Genomic DNA, 18,265 nt, shown 5'->3' with positions numbered 1-18,265 from the left:
GCAGTTCTGAGTTAGTTTCTGAATTCTGAGTTCTAACTTGATTGCACTGTGGTCTGAGAGACTGTTTGTTATGATTTCTGTTCTTTTGCATTTGGTGAGGAATGATTTACTCCCAATTATGTGGTCAGTTTTAGAGTAGGTGTGATGTGGTGCTGAGAAGAATGTATATTCTGTGGATTTGGGGTGGAGAGTTCTATAAATGTCTATTAGGTTTGCTTGGTCCAGGTCTGAGTTCAAGTCCTGGATATCCTTGTTAATTTTCTGTCTCGTTAATCTGTCTAGATGTATATTTTCATTGTGTTCTCTATGATTGGCTCTTTAAGGGAATAGTGTTTAAAGTTTTGCCCCAAATCTTCTTTTCAAGGAAAGCTCTGGGAGGTCCCGTAATTCTGTGACTTTGTGTTTGAAGAACACAGCAGATGACCTGAGCAGCATTCAATCAGCAATCACTGTTTATTGAACATAGGCTCAAAAGTAAGAAAGACCTTGGTTCTATCCCAGCACTACGACTTGGACATGCTACTAAACACTCTCCCAGCCTGCCTTCTGTAAATGGGATAATACCAGAAACCTTTGCAGGAGTATAAAGATCACCATGGTAAACTGTTTCCATGGTCACGGAATTCACAATCCAAGAAGAAAGAGTCATTAAGCACACAGACTCACAAATAGGCCTGCAAAGGTTGGCGAAGCACATTTTAGAAGAAAGAAATTACAGAAATTTCTTTTTCTGCAGTTTCTAAATTGTGTTGGCAGGAACTTGACATGTTTGATCTCCTGCAAGGTCGCCAAGACCTTCTCATATATTTGTTAAGCAATTAGCATTCTTTTAGTCAACAGTCAGCATTTCTCTATTTATGCAGTACATTTATAACTAGTAAGGTAAAACTTATGCTTTTATGAAAATAATGACTGTACTAAAATAAGTAGTGAGCACCTCATTGTGGACATTAGCCATGTTCTGATTGTGATTGTTAAGAAAATAAACGTATAAATAAACAAGCAGCTGGGACTACTGGCGTGCGCCACTATGCTCAGCTAATTTTTGTATTTTTTACTAGAGATGGGGTTTCGCTATGTTGGCCAAGCTGGTCTCGAACTCCTGGCCTCAAGCGATCTGCTTGCCTTGGCTTCCCAAAGTGCTGGCATTAGAGGCGTGAGTCACCACACTCAGCCCATCATTGATTTTGTTATTTGTTTTTTTATTTGTTTGTTTTTTGAGATGGAGTCTTGCTTGTTGCCCCGTCTGGAGTGCAATGGCGTGATCTCAGCTCACTGCAACCTCCACCTCCTGGGTTCCAGTGATTGTCCTGTTTCACCCTCCCAAGTGACTGTGATTACAGGCATGCACCACCAAACCCAGCTAATTTTTTGTATTTTTAGTAGGTATGGGGTTTCACCATGTGAAATACCAGGCTGGTCTGAAACTCCTGACCTCAGGCGATCCGCCCACCTTGGCCTACCAAAGTGCTGGGATTACAGGCATGAGCCACCACCCCCGACCATTCATTGATCTTTAAAATTGCTAATATCATGGATTTAAGATTGTTCATCATCTACATTAATGATAAATACACATAAATTTAATTCTTATTTTTATTTTTAACTTTCTGGGTTTCCTATTTCTGTATCAATTTAGGATTGCAAAAATAATATGGATCATCCTTCTTCCCCTTCCCCTCCCCGCCAAATGCAGACTGGCTCAAGTTGCAGATTCTAAGTTACAAAAGAATTGATTCTTGGTACTGGGGCTAGTCATTCAAAGCTGCACAATCAATCTTTAGGTTGGGTCCTTTGAAAAAACAGAATCTTGTTTCTGATGTCATGGAACTTTTAGGTCCCTTTTCTCTTCCAAGAGATTTTGAGTTTTAGAAACCAAAAGCTTATATTCTTCTAATTTTTCAAAATCAACTTCCCTCTCCCAGTTCAGCCATTATTATATATTGATTTGGGCTGTTGGTGCGATTGATAACTTAGGTATGTTTTATCAGTATTGCATTATAATTATATGATCATCTAAACCCTGCTTCTCAAAGTGTGGTCCATGGAACAGCAGCATCAGTATCATGTGGGATGCAGAATCTCAGCCTCACTCAGTCCTGCTGACTCAGGATCTGCATTTGAACAAGACCCCCCGTGATTTGATGGCAGTTTAATGCCCCATGACTCATAGAAAGGATGTAGCTACCCAGATGTGAGGGATGGAGCCTGTGGTTGGCATTCCTCTTCAAGACATGTGACTCATTTGACATGGAACCCACTGTTACTCCCTCTTTTCTTATAGTCTGAAGTTTCATTATAACTGGTAAGATTTTCTTCTACCTTGACCAAGGGAAGCAAGCTTGGGATTGAATCCTGAGAAGCCCGACATTGAGGGAACAGGTAGATGAAGAGGAATTGCTTAGGAAGTTAGGAGAAAAGCTGGTTTTCCTGCTGTGGAGACTCAGAGAAATGACTGTACTAAAATAGGTAGTGAGCACCTCATTGTGAACAGTAGCCGTGTTCCTATTGTGATCATTATGAGTGGCAATTTTTAAATGAAGAATACATGCTATCTTAGACAAGCAGGAGAGGCCCGTGGAGTGTCATCACAGAGGTCTCTCCCAGGAGTCATTTTCCCCCACCTTTGGAAGAAGGATCGAAGGTCCCCCCACTGTGTGGAATGAAGTGCTTATTTGCAGAATTAACTCACGAAAGAGTTAAGTTCGGACGAAATGGTCTGTTTACTGAAGTGTTGCATTTTCTTCTGAGTGGTGAGGTGAGGTGAGGTGAGGATGGGAAGGGAAAGAATGACAACAAGTCAAAGTCAACTTACTTTGAAGGAATAGTACAACCTTCCCAATACTTTGTTTTCTGCCCCGCCCCCCCTCCCCGCCATAGCACTTCATGCATTGATTTTTTTTTTTTAACATAAACAAATGGTTTAAATATTGTTTTCAAAATTCCCTACCCTAGGCCAGGTAAAGTGGCCCACATCTGTAATCCAGTACTTTGGGAGGTCAATGTGGGTGGATCACTTGAGGTCAGGAGTTCAAAACCAGCCTGGCCAACATGGTGAGACCCTGTCTCTACTAAAAATTAGCCATGCGTGGTGGTGCACACCTGTAATTCTGACTACTAGGGAGGCTGAGGCAGGGGAATCGCTTGAACCCAGGAGGTAGAGGTTGCAGCAAGCCAAGATTGCACCATTGCCCTCCAGCCTGGGCGACAGAGTGAGACTCTGTCTTAATGAAAACAAAAACAAAATTCCCTACCCTAAAGAATAGGGTAAAATCTAGTCCTCCAAACCAGGGGAAGAGTTAGGTCCTGAAATACTCTATTTTGATCTTGCAGAATTGTATTACGTCAGAAATTAATCTGGATAAGATATGAGGAAACAATAAAGCAGGAACATTCTAGAAAGTGTCCTGATTAGGACAACTTGACTCTAATAATCTATTTCTTAGCTTAAATCTGTTAATAGATTGTATTATTATAAGCACTTGGCTATTAACCAGAAATCCTGGATAAATGGACGGATCACTGTAAATTTGGTATTTGAGGCTGTTACATTTCAAACTATTTTTTTTTTGTATATGCTGTCTCTTTAGAGCTGGTTAAAAACAGATTTCACATATGACGTTATCTGCAGCTCCCTGTGCAGAGGCCTGCAGGGAGTTTACAGAGACACCTTGTGGCTGGGAAGGTGAAGTACCTTGGCTTTGTCAGAAGATAAAGGATTTGAATTGTGTCTAAATTTGGTTTCTTTTTGTGGCTGAGAATTTCACTCTTTGCTTAATTCTTTTAGTAGAATTGCACATTAAAAAAAAAAAGACTTTGATTTTTAAAGATTATTTTTAGAGCTTTCACTCTTTCTTTCCAAAAAAAGAAAAATCATCAACCAGGAGAATTGACAGTTCATCAGCTGGGCTAAATCTCATCAGGGCTAGGACCAGGGTGAGACAGGAGGGGCACTTACTTCCAGTGTACACTTAAGGGGGTGCCAAAAATATTAGTCATGAATATAGATAATTTTGGGGGGGGACAATGTCTTGCTCTTGTTACTCAGGCTGAAGTGCAATGGCACGATCTAGGCTCACTGCAAAGCCTCCCTCCCAGGTTCAAGCAATTCTCCTGCCTCAGCCTACCAAGTAGCTGGGATTACAGGCACCTGCCACCATGCCCGGCTAATTTTTGTATTTTTAATAGAGATGGGGTTTCCCCATGTTGGCCAGGCTGGTCTTGAACTCCTCACCTCATGATCTGCCCACCTTGGCCTCCCACAGTGCTGGGATTACAGGCGTGAGTCACCACATCTGGCCAATAATTTTGTTTTTTTAAGACAGGGTCTCTGTCTGTCACCCAGACTAGAGTCCAGTGGTGTGATCATAGCGTACTATACAGCTTTAAACTCCTGGGCTCAAGTGATCTCAGGCAATCTACCCACCTCAGCCTCCCCATGTAGCGGGGACTGCAGGTACGTGCCACCATGCTCAGGTAATTTTTTAAAAAACGTTTTTTTGGTAGATATGGGGTCTCATTTTGTGGTCCAGGCTGGTCTTGAAGTCCTGGCCTCAAGTGATCCTCCCACCTCGACCTCCCAAAGTGTTGGGATTACAAGTGTAAGCCACCATGCCTGGCCTTAATACGATATTTCTAAACATCAAAATTAATGCAAAACATTTCATTATGAATAAAAATACCAAAGTTTAAAAACAGGATTAGTGGCTGGGAGAGGTGGCTTATGCCTGTAATCCCAGCACTTTGGGAGGCTGAGGCGGGTGGATTGCCTGAGGTCAGGAGTTTGAGACCAGCCTGGCCAACATGGTGAAACCCCGTGTCTACTAAAAACACGGAAATGAACACGGTAATGGGCATGGTGATAGTAGTCTGTGCCTGTAATCTCAGCTACTTCGGAGGCTGAGGCAGGAGAATTGTTTGAACCCAGGAGATGGAGGTTGCAGTGAGCCGAGATCATACCATTGCACTCCGGGTATGGGCAACAGAGAGACTGGGCAACAGAGAGACTCCGTCTCAAAATAAAAAAAACAGGATTAGTATTGCCAATGTTCTCTCTCTTTTTTTTTCAGGCTCCAATATGGCTCTGAAAGCCACTGAGAAGACCTAATGCATCTGAGGACCTAGCTTCTGGCCTGGCTCTTACATGGTCAGGAGCTGTGCGTCCATCCACCCACCCCCACCCTCTGCCCTCCTGCCCCCTGCCACTCTAGTTTCCCTTGTCCTTTCTGTGGCTCTTCTGGTCTCCTCTTGTTCAGTTCCTAGGTGTACGGAGCCTATGTCAATGGCAATGGTGAGGTAAGTGAGAAGAACTGGAGAAAGTTAAAAAGCGTCTTCAAGGAAAAAACCTGGGAATAAAATCTTCCAGTTCTCCTGCTTTACTTTTCCGTAACCTTCCCCACTTCCTTCCTAACATGCTTCCAGAAGCAGGCGCCTAGTCATTCATACCCATGGAGCTGCTCTTGGCTAAGTAAGCCTAGCTGAGGAGATGCTGAGGGCAGGTGCGGTGGGAGATGGAGCAGCACATTGCTTCCTGGGAGAGAACACCTCCTTGCCTCTGTCACCAGGCCAGAGTGCAGTGGTGTGATCTCGGCTCATCGCAACCTCCACCTCCCAGGTTCAAGTGATTCTCCTGCCTCAGCCTCCCGAGTAGCTGGGACTACAGGCACGTACCACCACGCCCAGCTAATTTTTGCATTTTTAGTAGAGATGGGGTTTCACCATGTTGGCTGGAATGGTCTCAATCTCCTGACCTCGTGATCCATGTGCCTCGGCCTCCCAAAGTGCTGGGATTACAGGCGTGAGCCACCGCGTCCAGCCCTTGCCTCTTTTCAATTTTAACATGTCCCTTTATTGCCCAACTTCCAGGACAGGGCAGAGGATGGGGGAGCGGGAGACATGGGCCCACTGGGGCAGTGGGGCCATGCTGCTTCTCAGGGGGCAGAAGCTGTGGGAGAGGCTGGGGATTGGTAGCTCCCAGAATTGCCTGGGAAGGACAGCCTCTGGGTTTGCACAGTGTTGTTTCTGAATCTCCCAGCTTCCCTTCTGTAGGATTTTGCATTTTTGAAGTCATATGCTACTGTTAACAGGAGAAGAGCAGAGCACGCCCCTTCTGCCTTTTCCCAGGCTTGTCATTTGCCTAACTCTTACAATGTTAGCAGAGAGACGGTGATTGCAACGAACAGCGAAATATTGCACAATTGTAACCGCAGGGTCTGCTCTGAGAAGAGGAAGCAGAGCCTATGGGGTGAGAACCTCCTGGGGTGAGAAGGGGTCAGAAACCCAAGAACATGTCTGAAAAGTTCCCGGAAGCAAGTGGGCTGCTGTTGAGCCCAGAAATGTCCCACGGACGAGGACTCCTCTGCGCAGTGAAGAAAGACCCCAGAAACAGGAGGAAGCCAGGAGATACTCACTCTATGCTGCTGCGTACAGCTTTGCAGCTTTCAAATATATTCCCTCAGGGGATTTCAGGGAGAACAGTATGCACCCTCTGACAAAGCACAGACATCAGAGCCCGCCGCAGTCCCCAGATCGCTCACTTGGACATACCGGATACCCTGGATCATGTATCAGCTGCTCTCCTGACCCAGAAAACTGCTTATCTCTTATCACCCACTCATGTCTCTTCATGAACTTGGCTCCTCTGTTGGCAACTTTATGAGTTTCTTTTAACCAGTGGGTGTTTTCTGAGTACTGTAGCCTGTGTGGTTCAGCAGGGGGAATCGTAGTGACATTCACTGAGAGTCCTGCTATGTGCCAGGTGTGTGCTTGGCACGTTATCTGCTTTCTCTTGAATCCTTACAATAACCCTTTTGGGTAAAATACTATAGTCCTCTTTTTTTTTTGAGATGGAGTTTTGCTCTTGTTGCCCAGGCTGGAGTGCAACGGCTCTATCTCAGCTCACTGTAGCTTCTGCCTCTTGGGTTCAAACTATTCTCCTGCCTCAGCCTCCCAAGTAGCTGGGATTACAGGCATGCACCACCACGCCGGGCTAATTTTATATTTTTGGTAGAGATGGGGTTTCTCTATGTTGGTCAGGCTGGTCTTGAACACCTGACCTCAAGTGATCTGCCCTCCTCAGTATAATCCTCATTTTACAAATGAGAAAATGAGACTCCAAGAAATAATTATTACTCACATGTCTAGTAATGGTGGTGCTAGAACTTGAACCTGGGCCGTAAGACTCCTCCCGTGTTCTTAGGTTCTTTCTGTTGCATTAGATTAGCAGAGACATGGGGAGATGCCTCCACACCCTCCTCCTGCATCCGTGGTGGATGCTGCTTACTGGAACAGAAGGAGGGGCACAGTGTGTGTGTGGAATGCAAGGAGGTCAGGACGGCTGGAGTGGCGTGAATGAGGGGGGTGGGCAGGGGAAGAAAAGTCGGGGGAGATATCACGTACGGCCTTGTAGGATTTTGGGTTTTATTATTCCAAATAAGATGAGAGTCCACTGGAGAGAATCCACTGAGCAGAGGGGTGACATGAGCAGACTTGTGGTTTTGTTTGTTTTTCTGAGATGGAGTCTTGCTCTGTTGCCCAGGTTAGAGTGCACTGGCACAATCACAGCTCATTGCAACCTCCACCTCCTGGGTTCAAGCAATTCTCCTGCCTCAGCCTCCTGAGTAGCTGGGATTACAGGTGCCTACCACCATGCTGGACTAATTTTTGTATTTTTAGTATAGACAGTGTTTCACCATCTTGGCCAGGCTGGTCTCAAACTCCTGACCTTGTGATCCACCAGACTTGGCCTCCCAAAGTGTTGAGATTACAGGAAGGCGGGGAGAGGCGGCTGGGTTCCCGATATGTCATGAAGGTGGAGCTGCGGGATTTGTTCACACATTGGATGTGGGGTGTTCCAGGTTGAATTGCATCCTACAAAATTCACATGCTGAAGTCCTAACCCCCAGTACTGAAGAATGCGACCGTATTTGGAGATACGGTCTTTAAAGAGGTAGTTCAGGTTAAATGAGGTCATTGGGGTGGGACCCATTTCATTGGAGGAGACAATGGGTTTGGGTAGAGACCGGGAACGGATCACAACCTAGAAACAAAACAGTGCTCTGGGACTCTGTATCTCAGGGAAATTGCCAGGGCCCTGCCCTCCAGGCCTGTCCTTATTCATGGCTCCCTGAGAAGAAGAGATTAATACCCAGACATGCACAGAGGAGACCATGCAAGGACATAAGAAGACAGCCATCTGCAAGCCAAGGAGAAAGGCCTCGGGAGAAACCAGCCCTGCCCACACCTTGGTCTGGGCTTCCAGCTGATTCTTGGATGAGCTGGTCCTCAGGCGTGGAGGCAGGACTGTGAGAAATGAAATTTCTGTTGTGTGATTCACCTGGTTTATGGTATTTTGTTGCAGGAGTCCCAGTAGACTAACGTATGGGTGTGAGGGGGAAGAGGCGAGGAGGATGCTCAGGAGTTGGGTCTGTTTTAAGTCATGGTTGGGAAAGCTGAAGAGCGGGACGTTTCCTCCACCATACCCAGAAGCACCAAGAGAGACTGTCCCGCTGGGTTTCACTCAGAACACTTTTCCAGTCCGCTACACACCACTGACAGAGCCAGAACACAGTGGGACAACAGTGAGACACAGACACGTGAGGTCACAGAAGGAGAATCGGCTCCATACCTAGTGTCATCACCTTTTGGTGCCCATACCATAATGAGCTCTGAGCCCACTGTTCCCGTTTGCCCAGAAGTCCTCCTTCCTCCCCTTCCTGAATCCCTTTTGCTCTGAGCTTTTATTCCAAATAAAGTGAGAATCCACTGGAGAGAATCCACTGAGCAGAGGGGTGACATGATGAGACTTGTGTTTTAAGATGATCACCTGTCTTGGCTTGGTGGCGTGCACTTGTAATACCAGCTACCTGGGAGGCTGAGATGGGAGGATCTCTTGAGCCCAGGAGTTGGAGGCCACAGTGCACAATGATCACCAGGCCAATGGATTTGAGTACAATTGCAGGAGGGAGTGCAGTTGCTGGGATTTCTAGCAATCTAGAAACAAAATAGTGCTCTGGTACTTCGTACCTCTCAGTGAAACTGCCTGAGCTCTGCCCTCCATGCCCGTCTGTATTCAGAGACTCACCTGAACTTCTGAATCATTCCCCTGCTGCTCACCCTGCCAGCCTCTGGCCTGGCCGTAGCCACCGTTCCCACCATCACCTGTATCTGGAAACTCTAATTCCTTGCCCATGACATTCTGACGGTCACCCTGTGGAAGTGAGGAGGCTTGCCCAGCCTCCAGGCATCCAACAGGGCTGCTTCCTACTCTCCAGTTCTCTTATATTTCTGACTGTTTATTAGAAAGGCTTCTTTCATGCCCAGAGCCTCTGCTGGAAGGCAGTTCGAATCTCACTGGCTGAGCCGCAGCTGGAGTCAGCCCTGGCCCCGCCAAGCATCTGCCCACGTCAAGCTCTTTTCCCTGCAGGCTTTGCCCCTTCTTCATCTGGAACACTGTTCCCTATTGCAATTTTCATGAGCAAAGTGGGTTTATGGATCTGCTGGTCTATATCAAGGGTCAACACACTATGCACTGCCACCTATTTTTGTAAATAAAGTTTTATTGGAACACAGCCACACATTCATTTTGCCTATGGCTGCTTTCACAGTACAACAGCAGAGAAGAGTAGTTGCTACAGAGACCATATGGCCTGCCAAGCTGAAAATATTTACTATCTAGCTCTTTGCAGGGAGTTTGCCAGTCTCTGATGGAGTTAGATTGGGTAACTCTCACAAAGTGGATTTGAGGATGAAAAAGTCTACTGCAGAAATGAGTAAGTAAATAAATAAATCCACGGAGGACTGACAATAATATTAACATCACAATAAAAAAGGACAAGAAAATAGTAGGACCAATATTCTCGTACCCATAGCACAAGATGTTTGTCACATAACACAATCATCCTCCCGGGCGTGGTGGCGTGTGCCTGTAGTCCCAGCTACTCGGGAGGCTGAGGTGGGAGGATCATCTGAGCCCAGGAGTTCTGGGCTGTAGTGCGCTGTGCCGATCAGGTGTCCACGCTAAGTTTGGCATCAGTTTGGTGACTTCCTGGGAGTGGGGAACCACCAGGTTGCCTAAGGAGGGGTGAACCAGCCCAGGTCAAAACTCCCATGCTGATCGGTAGTGGGATAGCACCTGTGAATAGCCACTGCACTCCAGCCTGGGCAACATAGCAAGACCCCGTCTCTAAACAAACAAACAAACAAAAAACCAATTATCCTCAAACCAGGTCTATCAAGAAGTTAGGAGAGAGACTGGGTGAGTGAGAGAGAGAGAGAGAGATGGAAGGGGGAGAGGAAGAGGAGAGGAAAAATAAATAAATAAAATAAATAAATAGCAGCATTGAGCTACAGATGTCATGCTTAACATGTCATTTTCCTCTTTCATGATATTTATCTAGCACTGTTGTTTAAGCACTGTTTTTAGGGTTTCACATGCATTAACTGATTTAGTCCTCAAAACAACCCCAAGAGTGGGCACTATTATAATTGCCTGCGTTTTACACATGAAGAAACTGAGGTCAAATAATCTACCCAAGGTTACACAGCTAGTAAGTGGTGGGGCTGGACTTGAATCCGAGCGGTTCGACTCCAGGGTCTGTAGTCTACATTATATCGCTTTTCTTGATTAAGAAAACAAAAACAGAAGTAAACCCCGGAATGTCTGAAGAGTGGTGCCATGGACAGCCCTTTGGGAGTGATTTTGCATCTTAACTACCAACGCTTATCCCAAACTCTGGTGTAAGGTGAAGGAATTCACGTAGTTCTCTTTTAAAGGAACTTTGACATTGTTTTTTTTTTTTTTTTTTTTTTTTTTTTTTTTTTTTTTTTCAATTTCAAGACACATACCCAGGATAAAGCCAGCAAATTAGAAAGTAGCAGTGAACTAGGTCCTCGGGCACAGAGTCCCACTGAGGTATCTCCTGCCATTGCAGTGAGCTGTGAAGCACTGGTTAGCAGGTGTCATGGCTCTGAGCTCCTAGGACAGCACTCCTCTGCGAAGAGCCCAGGCTCCTGGAAAGGTTGAGGGTCTCTGGCATGGCTCTCGATGGAGAGTTGGTTACCCACCCTCCTGTGGGGCAGATGGAGGTCCCACCCACCCTTGGCTGGATGGAAGCGCATTCCCAAGCCGCCTAAAGGCACACGTGAAACTTGATTTCCTCTGAGCTTCCTCACCAGCTGCACTGGTGTTGTATAAGGGCATTGGATTGAGAGTCAGGGCAATGGGCTCTGTCCTTGCTAAGGCTTCTGACCTCTACTCCTCAGCTTCTTCATCTGTAACATGATGAATTCAGCTAGATGGTCCTCGAAGAGCTCTTTACAGGTTGGAAATGTTCTGATCCTGTATTTAATGAAATGGAGCAAATATTCATGCTGTATTCATTTGTGGGTAAAAAAAAAAAAATCCTTTGCAAAACATTATGCTTGGCTCTTGTAATTTTTGTTTTAAGAAACACATGTAGCAGAATGAAGATATTTGTTCTTCCCATCCCTGCTCTGCTGCTTGACAGAGGATCTTTTAGCCACAGAATTCACTAGGATTCTTTGTCAGACAGGTCTCTATCCTAAGGAATGGGAGCATTGCTATCATCCTCCTGGAATGGAGTCAGGGATACCTCCCAGGAGACTGGACTCCAATGGGCAAAGGTTCTCAGCAGCTTCAACCTAAAAGGTCTTTGAGGGGAGAAGGGAGCCTGAAGGGAGGGGAGAGGGATAGTAAGGGAAGGGACACCATTCAAGGTAGACTCTGTGTCAACTACAATTCAACCCTATGAGTGTTGTAAGGACTCAAAGACATATAAGGTAAAGATCCTCTACCCACAAGGAAGTCACCACCCACCTGGCAGCAAAAGCCATATTGATGAAAGACAATGAGAAGAAAGAGATGCACTGTTAGTGCTGGGTGAGCACAGTGGATGGGGGCAGGCGGCCTGGTCCTGCCTCTGGCCGATCACTGCCGGAGGGAAGCCTCTCTGCATCCCTGGGCCTCAGTTTCCTTGTGTGGAAATGAGGCCTTAACTCCATTTCAAAAGTACCTTCTGGCTCTGAGATTCTGCAGTGGATGGTTTGTTGAAGGAGGCCTGAGTGTAGGCACCGGAATTGTGTCATTTGATGAGTCAGCCAGACTAGGGGCGTCAGAAAAATAATGTCTTCACAATCAACACAAGGGGATAAGCAATTAAGAAACACTTCGCCGATGGCGTGAGTGTCTGTTACACTCAGAGGATGATACATTCCCGAAGAGGAATGGGATGACTCATCAGGCTGCTGAAACCTGATGAAACAGAGCTATCCAATTTCCTTGCTCCGATTCCAGGGAACCAAACTATCTTAATATGGTTTTCCAAAGCAGTTTCCCCAGCAAGAGGAGGCATAGATATGAGTTTCCAGACTAAGTAGCAATTGAAAATGGACACTTTTCTATAGGAGTAAAATTATATCACACATGAGAAGTGACTGTGACATTTTATATAAAGTAGCATTCAAATGCAGAGTATCATCATTAGTCATATCACCATCGGTTATGATTATTCTCATGCTGATCTGGTCAGCCTTTGAACATGTTTTTAATTTTTTTTTTTTTTCAAGCTGGTAAACCCTGGATGAGTTGGTAAATATAGAAATTCTGGATCTGCAAAGCTGATCAAAGATGAAAATTACTGACGTGTAGAAAGTGCTTTCACATACAGTTAACTCAGTATCTCTAGAGAGAGGAAATATTATTTTCCCCAGTCTGTAGTTCTAGAAGGCTCAGAGAGGTTAGGTGACTTATCCAGAATAATAGAGCTAGTCAGGGTGTGAGCTGGCAGTCAAACCCAGGCGGTCAAGCCCAAATTCAACTCACAGTACTGCTGCTTCCTAAGCGAGTGAATACCCACTCATCCAGCACACCCCCTCACACATGTACTCATAAACATTTACTATGTAAGATCCGTGCCCAGTGAGACAGCTGCAGGAGGGATCAGAATTTGAGGCAGAGAAAAAATCCAAATGCCAATATATTCTGGGGATCGTAGAACGGTGTCTCCTTCCCTCTTCAATGCTGCTGAAAGCTCATAGAGCCTTTCCGGATGGCGGTTCCACGGCGCAATCTGTTGAGCTTCCCTTAGTCCCTGGACTCAGGCTGAATCTGCTCGTGGTGGGTGTAGAAAGCTCCCATTCTACTTAGATGGAGTCTCTGGTGTGTCAGGCATACCTCTGCTTCCTGCATCTACCTCCTCTTCTGTCTGGTTGTTTCTGGTGAGGGTGGCTAGGGACCCTCAACTGAGATGCCGCAGCCCCCCAACCCAGAACAGCACTGCTGGACCTAACACCCCCTGGGTTCCCGACAAGTTAGCCACTGGAGCTGCCAGTCTCAAATTACTAGAGGGGAGGGAGGGCAGGCCAGTCCTGGATCTCAGGATCTGGGTCCTGCGTGCAATACAAGCCTGAGCTCTCCAGCTGTCACCATAAGACTGCGGCAGTGTGGGCTCCTTGTGCTCAGATCCTTTGCATTCATAGGGGGAAGTAGAAGACCACACGGCCTGGCTGAGACTTTATTATAGAGGATAAGGAGAAACATGAACTGGTCCCATTCCTGCATCTCCTTTTGCTGGATTTACTTAGCTGCTTCCAGACTGAGAGGTGAGAGGCTGGTGACACGTAACGGTCTTGTCTCATCTAGGGCTATTGCTTTGAGGGGAGGTGGGGCAGGGCAGGGAAGACAGATGATTCAACCGCCTGGAAGTGTTCGGTGCTTCCTACTGACTCTAATCTTGGTAGGGCACGCCAGAAAAGCAACTCATCCATCCACCCAAAGCTTGTCCCTCACCAGCCCTGGGCCAGCCCCCATTTAAGACCTCGGTCTCGCGTTCTTTGTCTTGAAATACACACAACACTCTGAATGTTGATCCAGATCCCTCTTGTTGAGCAGCTGTAGAGACGGCAGATGGAAAATATGCTCAGAAGTTGTTTAATGACCTTTTTGAAGATTATTCCAATGCTCTGCGTCCAGTGGAAGATACAGATAAAGTCCTGAATGTCACGCTGCAGATTACACTCTCTCAGATTAAGGATATGGTGAGTAACATATGGTGCTGACTCTTTGGAATGATTCTTAGAGGATAAACAACCATGCTTTCTGAGGAGAATGTCTTAACAGGGAATTTGAGAGGGAATGACAGCTCCGTATGCAAACCGGTGGGAGAAGAGAATGCAGGGAAAAGGAAGCTTTCTACAAAAGTAGCTAATTTCATGAAGTGTTACCTAATCTGGATGTTAACTGTAACAGTCTTAGATAATGTAAAGAAAGTGGGGTTACATACTATATGCTGTCATTTATATGAAATGTCCAAAATGGGTGAATCCGTAGAGACAGAAAACAGCATAGAAGTCACTAGGGTCTGCAGGGAGGAAGAGGAAAATGGCCAGTAAGTTCTTAATGATGACGGGGTTTCTTTGCAGAGGAGGAAATGGTCTTGACTCAGACAGTGGTGATGGTTGCACAACATTGTGAGTCTATTGGAAGCCTTCTAAAATGTCCCCTTCTAAAATGATTAAAATGGGGAGTTGTAATGTGAATTTAATCTCAAATTTTTAAAAAAGGTAGTGTTTTAAGATGGCATAGCTTATTAGTGCTTCTATATGTTTAATTACACAATGTTAGAAACTTGAAAGATTTTTCTTCTGCGCATTGTTATTCCCTGACTTTTGCTTTCAAGTATGCAGTTCATTGATCAATTTTCAGGAAATATGGGCAGTTGATCCATGCAAAGATATGAAGACTTAAATATTTGTCCACTTCACATTCTGAACACTAAATCTAAGACGAAAAAAAATATGATCTTGGTAGTCAATCAAGGGGATAGAATAATAAAGCTCTCACTTATTGAAAATAAGTGTTTCACACTTATTTCACAAACAAGTGTTTGTGAAATCCCTATTGTAAAGAACAAGTGTCCTATCAATGGAAGACATTTCAAGTGTCTGCTAGGTAAAGTTACATCTGGATTCATTGTGTAGGATGAAAGAAACCAAATTCTGACCGCTTATTTGTGGATCCGCCAAATCTGGCATGATGCCTATCTCACCTGGGACCGAGATCAGTACGATGGCCTAGACTCTATCAGGATCCCCAGTGACCTCGTGTGGAGGCCGGACATCGTCTTATATAACAAGTAAGTGCCGCTCAGAACGGAAGCTTTTCAGACGTGAACTTTTTATTTCATAGAATTTAAACATAATGAGGGCGGTGCGGTGGCTCATGCCTGTAATGTCAACACTTTGGAAGGCCAAGGCGGGAGGATCATGAGGTCAGGAATTCAAGACCAGCCTAGCCAAGATAGTGAAACTCTGTCTCTACTAAAGATACAAAAATTAGCCGGGTGTGGTGGCAGGTGCCTATAATACCAGCTATTTGGGAGACTGAGTCAGGAGAATCGCTTGAACCTGGGAGGTGGAGGTTGCAGTGAGCTGAGATCGTGCTACCGCACTCCAGCCTGGGTGACAGAGCAAGACTCCATCTCAAATAAATAAATAAACAAACAAACAAACATGATGCAAAAGGAATGTTTAAAACATGCATGAAATTAAATATTAATCCATGTTCCTAGGACTCCTGAAATAACGGTCACAGAAACTTAGATCAGGAAATAATATGTCGTAAAAGCTTAGAGCTGGAAGGAAACCGTCAATCTACATTCCCCCTTCTCGGGTGAGAAAGTGGAGGCTGCATTAGTTTGCTAGGGCTAACTTTGCCATAGCAGAGTAGCACAAACTAGGTGACCTAACAGAAATGTTTTGTCTCCCAGTTCTGGAGATAAGAAGTCTGCAATGCAGGTGTTGACAGCGTGGTTTCCTCTGAGGGCTGTGTTAGGATCTGTTCCAGGCCTCTCTTCTAGCTAATGGTGGTTTGCTGGCAGTCTTTGGTGTTCCTAGATTTGTGGAAGCATCACTCTGAGCTCTGCCTTCATCCCCACATGGCATTCTCCTGTGTGTTCCCTGTGTCCAAATTCCCAATAGGATTGGGTGCCAACCCTACTCCAGCATGACTTCATCTTAACCTAACTAATTAAATCTTCCAGGATGCTATTCTTAAATCAAGTCCCATCCTGAGTGCTGGGGGCTAAGACTTCAATATGTGAATTTTTCAGGGACACCCGTCAACCCATAACAGTGACACTCACCATCCAAGATCATGGATCAATAATTAATTAAACTGGAATGGGCCATCTAGGAACTGACCTGTGGATTTGGGGCTCCGTGTGGAGTGAACCAGTTTATAGGATGCAAAGTGACCTTTTCCTGGTCTCAGAGCAAGGGGTCTTGTATAATGGATAGGTAAGGTTTATGTGTCGCAAGCTATAAGGTGCATATGAATCGCCCAGGGAGCTTGTTAAAATGCAGATTCTGATTCCATAGGTGTGGGGCAGGCCTGTGATTCTGCATTTCTACAAGCTCCAGAGGATGTGGGCACTGCAGGTCCATGGGCTGCAGTTTGAAAAAAAAAAAAAATCTCTGCTGGGTGCGGTGGCTCACGTCTATAATCTCAGCGCTTTGGGAAGCTGAGGCAAGCAGATCACCTGAGGTCAGGGGTTCAAGACCAGCCTGACCAACACTGACCAACATGGTGAAACCCTGTCTCTACTATAAATACAAAAATTAGCTGGGTGTGGTGTTGTGCACCTGTAATCCCAGCTACTCGGGAGGCTGAGGCAGGAGAGTTACCTGAAGCTGGGAGGCGGAGGTTGCGGTGAGCTGAGATTGCACCATTGCACGGGTGACAGAGCAAGACTCCATCTCAAAAAAAAAAAACAAACAAAAAAAAAACAGATCTCTTGTCACAGTTTGAGCTCAGTGGCTCCACCTGTTGTCAAAGGAGGTCAAAAAAACCCGGATCTCTGGTTACAGTTTGAGCTCAGTAGCTCTGCCTGTTCTCACTCTTTATTCCGGAATCCAAGTTTCCGTGGAGTGGCAAAGGTTCCTCTGCGGCTCAGAACTACGTGAGTGAGGGGCACCTCAGGGGGCTCCCCTAGGAAGAGGCTTCCAGCGGGCATGGATTTCCTTAAGGAAGCAACACGGGTGGGTTGCAGCCTGGATTTTAGTCTCAGTCTCACTCCTTACTCAGAGAGCTCATCTAAGGCTCATGACCTCTGGAATCACAGCCCTGTTTCTGTCTGTTCCGCACTCTGAGGGGCCAGAGGAATCATTTGTATCCCTTCCCGAGGGAAATAACATTCAAGTATGGGGCTTTATTCCTCCAGTTTACCCACCCTCCCTGTGTTTCTCTCTCTCTCTCTCTCTCTCTCTCTCTCTCTCTCTCTCTCTCTCTCTCTCTCTGTCTCACACACACACACACAGTGTGTGTGTGTGTGTGCCACATCGTCCATTACCACTCTCTTGTCCGCAGAGTGCAGGAGAGTGATATCTGATAATTTCATTGACACAGACTGGGTGTGGGGGCTCATGCCTGTAATCCCAGAACTTTGGGAGGCCAGGGCAGGTGGATCACCTGAAGTCAGGAGTTTGAGACCAGCCTGGCCAACATGATGAAACCCTGTCTCTACTAATAATATAAAAATTAGCTGGGTATGATGGCGGTGTCTGTAATCCCAGCTACTTGGGAGACTGAGGCAGGAGAATCACTTAAACCCAGGAGGCAGGGTTTGCAGTAAGCTGAGATTGTGCCACTGCACTCCAGCCTGGGTGACAGGAGTGAGACTCTGTCTCATAAAAAAAGAAAAAGAGAGATAATTTCATTGGCCCCGATGAGCTCATATAGCATTCTGTAAGGTTTTTTTTTTTAGACAGAGTCTCACTCCTGTCACCCACGCTGGACTGCAGTGGTGTGATCATGGTTCACTACAGCCTTGACTTCCCGGGCTCAGGTTATTGACCCACCTCAGCCTCCTGAGTAGCTGGGACTATAGGTGCATGCCACCATGCCCAGCTAATTTTTTTTTTAATTTTCAGGAAAGATAGGGTCTCATCGTGTTGCCCAGGCTGGTTTCAAACTCCCGGACTCACGCAATCCACCCAGCTCAGCCTCCCAAAGTGCTGGGATTACAGGCATGAGCCACTGCACCTGGCCAGCATTCTGTAAATTCTAACAATTCTCTCCGAAAAACAGAATGGTGTTCCTCCTGTCCGTTCTGTTTTGATTGGCCGAGGCAGTGACCAGCTCTTACTGAGATGCTTCTTTGCAAGCTTACAAGGCACCCTAAGTTAAGCTGACCCCACTCCTCCCTTATTAGAGAAGCCAGTTATGTGCTCATGAGCTCACATAAGCCTT

The 18,265-nt window shown here is 45.9% G+C and overlaps 1 protein-coding gene and 1 long non-coding RNA gene across 2 annotated transcripts in view; both read left to right on the top strand.

Annotated features, from left to right (window-relative positions):
- Positions 1 to 5,664, top strand: part of LOC119468405 — a 13,667-nt gene extending 8,003 nt beyond the window's left edge. Inside the window, exons 2-3 of the long non-coding RNA XR_005197080.1 lie at positions 2,285 to 2,758; positions 5,070 to 5,664. This is a non-coding gene — a long non-coding RNA (uncharacterized LOC119468405). The remainder of the gene's footprint in view (positions 1 to 2,284; positions 2,759 to 5,069) is intronic.
- Positions 5,665 to 13,410: 7,746 nt separating this feature from the next.
- Positions 13,411 to 18,265, top strand: part of CHRNA9 (cholinergic receptor nicotinic alpha 9 subunit) — a 29,200-nt gene continuing 24,345 nt past the window's right edge. Inside the window, exons 1-3 of the mRNA XM_017509880.2 lie at positions 13,411 to 13,620; positions 13,910 to 14,055; positions 14,998 to 15,152. Coding sequence (XP_017365369.1) covers positions 13,557 to 13,620; positions 13,910 to 14,055; positions 14,998 to 15,152 — 365 coding nt within the window. The 5' untranslated portion in view covers positions 13,411 to 13,556. The remainder of the gene's footprint in view (positions 13,621 to 13,909; positions 14,056 to 14,997; positions 15,153 to 18,265) is intronic.

This window comes from Cebus imitator, unplaced genomic scaffold (assembly GCF_001604975.1).
Source record: "Cebus imitator isolate Cc_AM_T3 unplaced genomic scaffold, Cebus_imitator-1.0 Scaffold425, whole genome shotgun sequence".
Lineage (NCBI taxonomy): Eukaryota > Metazoa > Chordata > Mammalia > Primates > Cebidae > Cebus > Cebus imitator.
The sequence above is the reverse complement of the archived record's forward strand: the minus strand, read 5'-3'. Positions and strand labels throughout refer to the sequence as shown.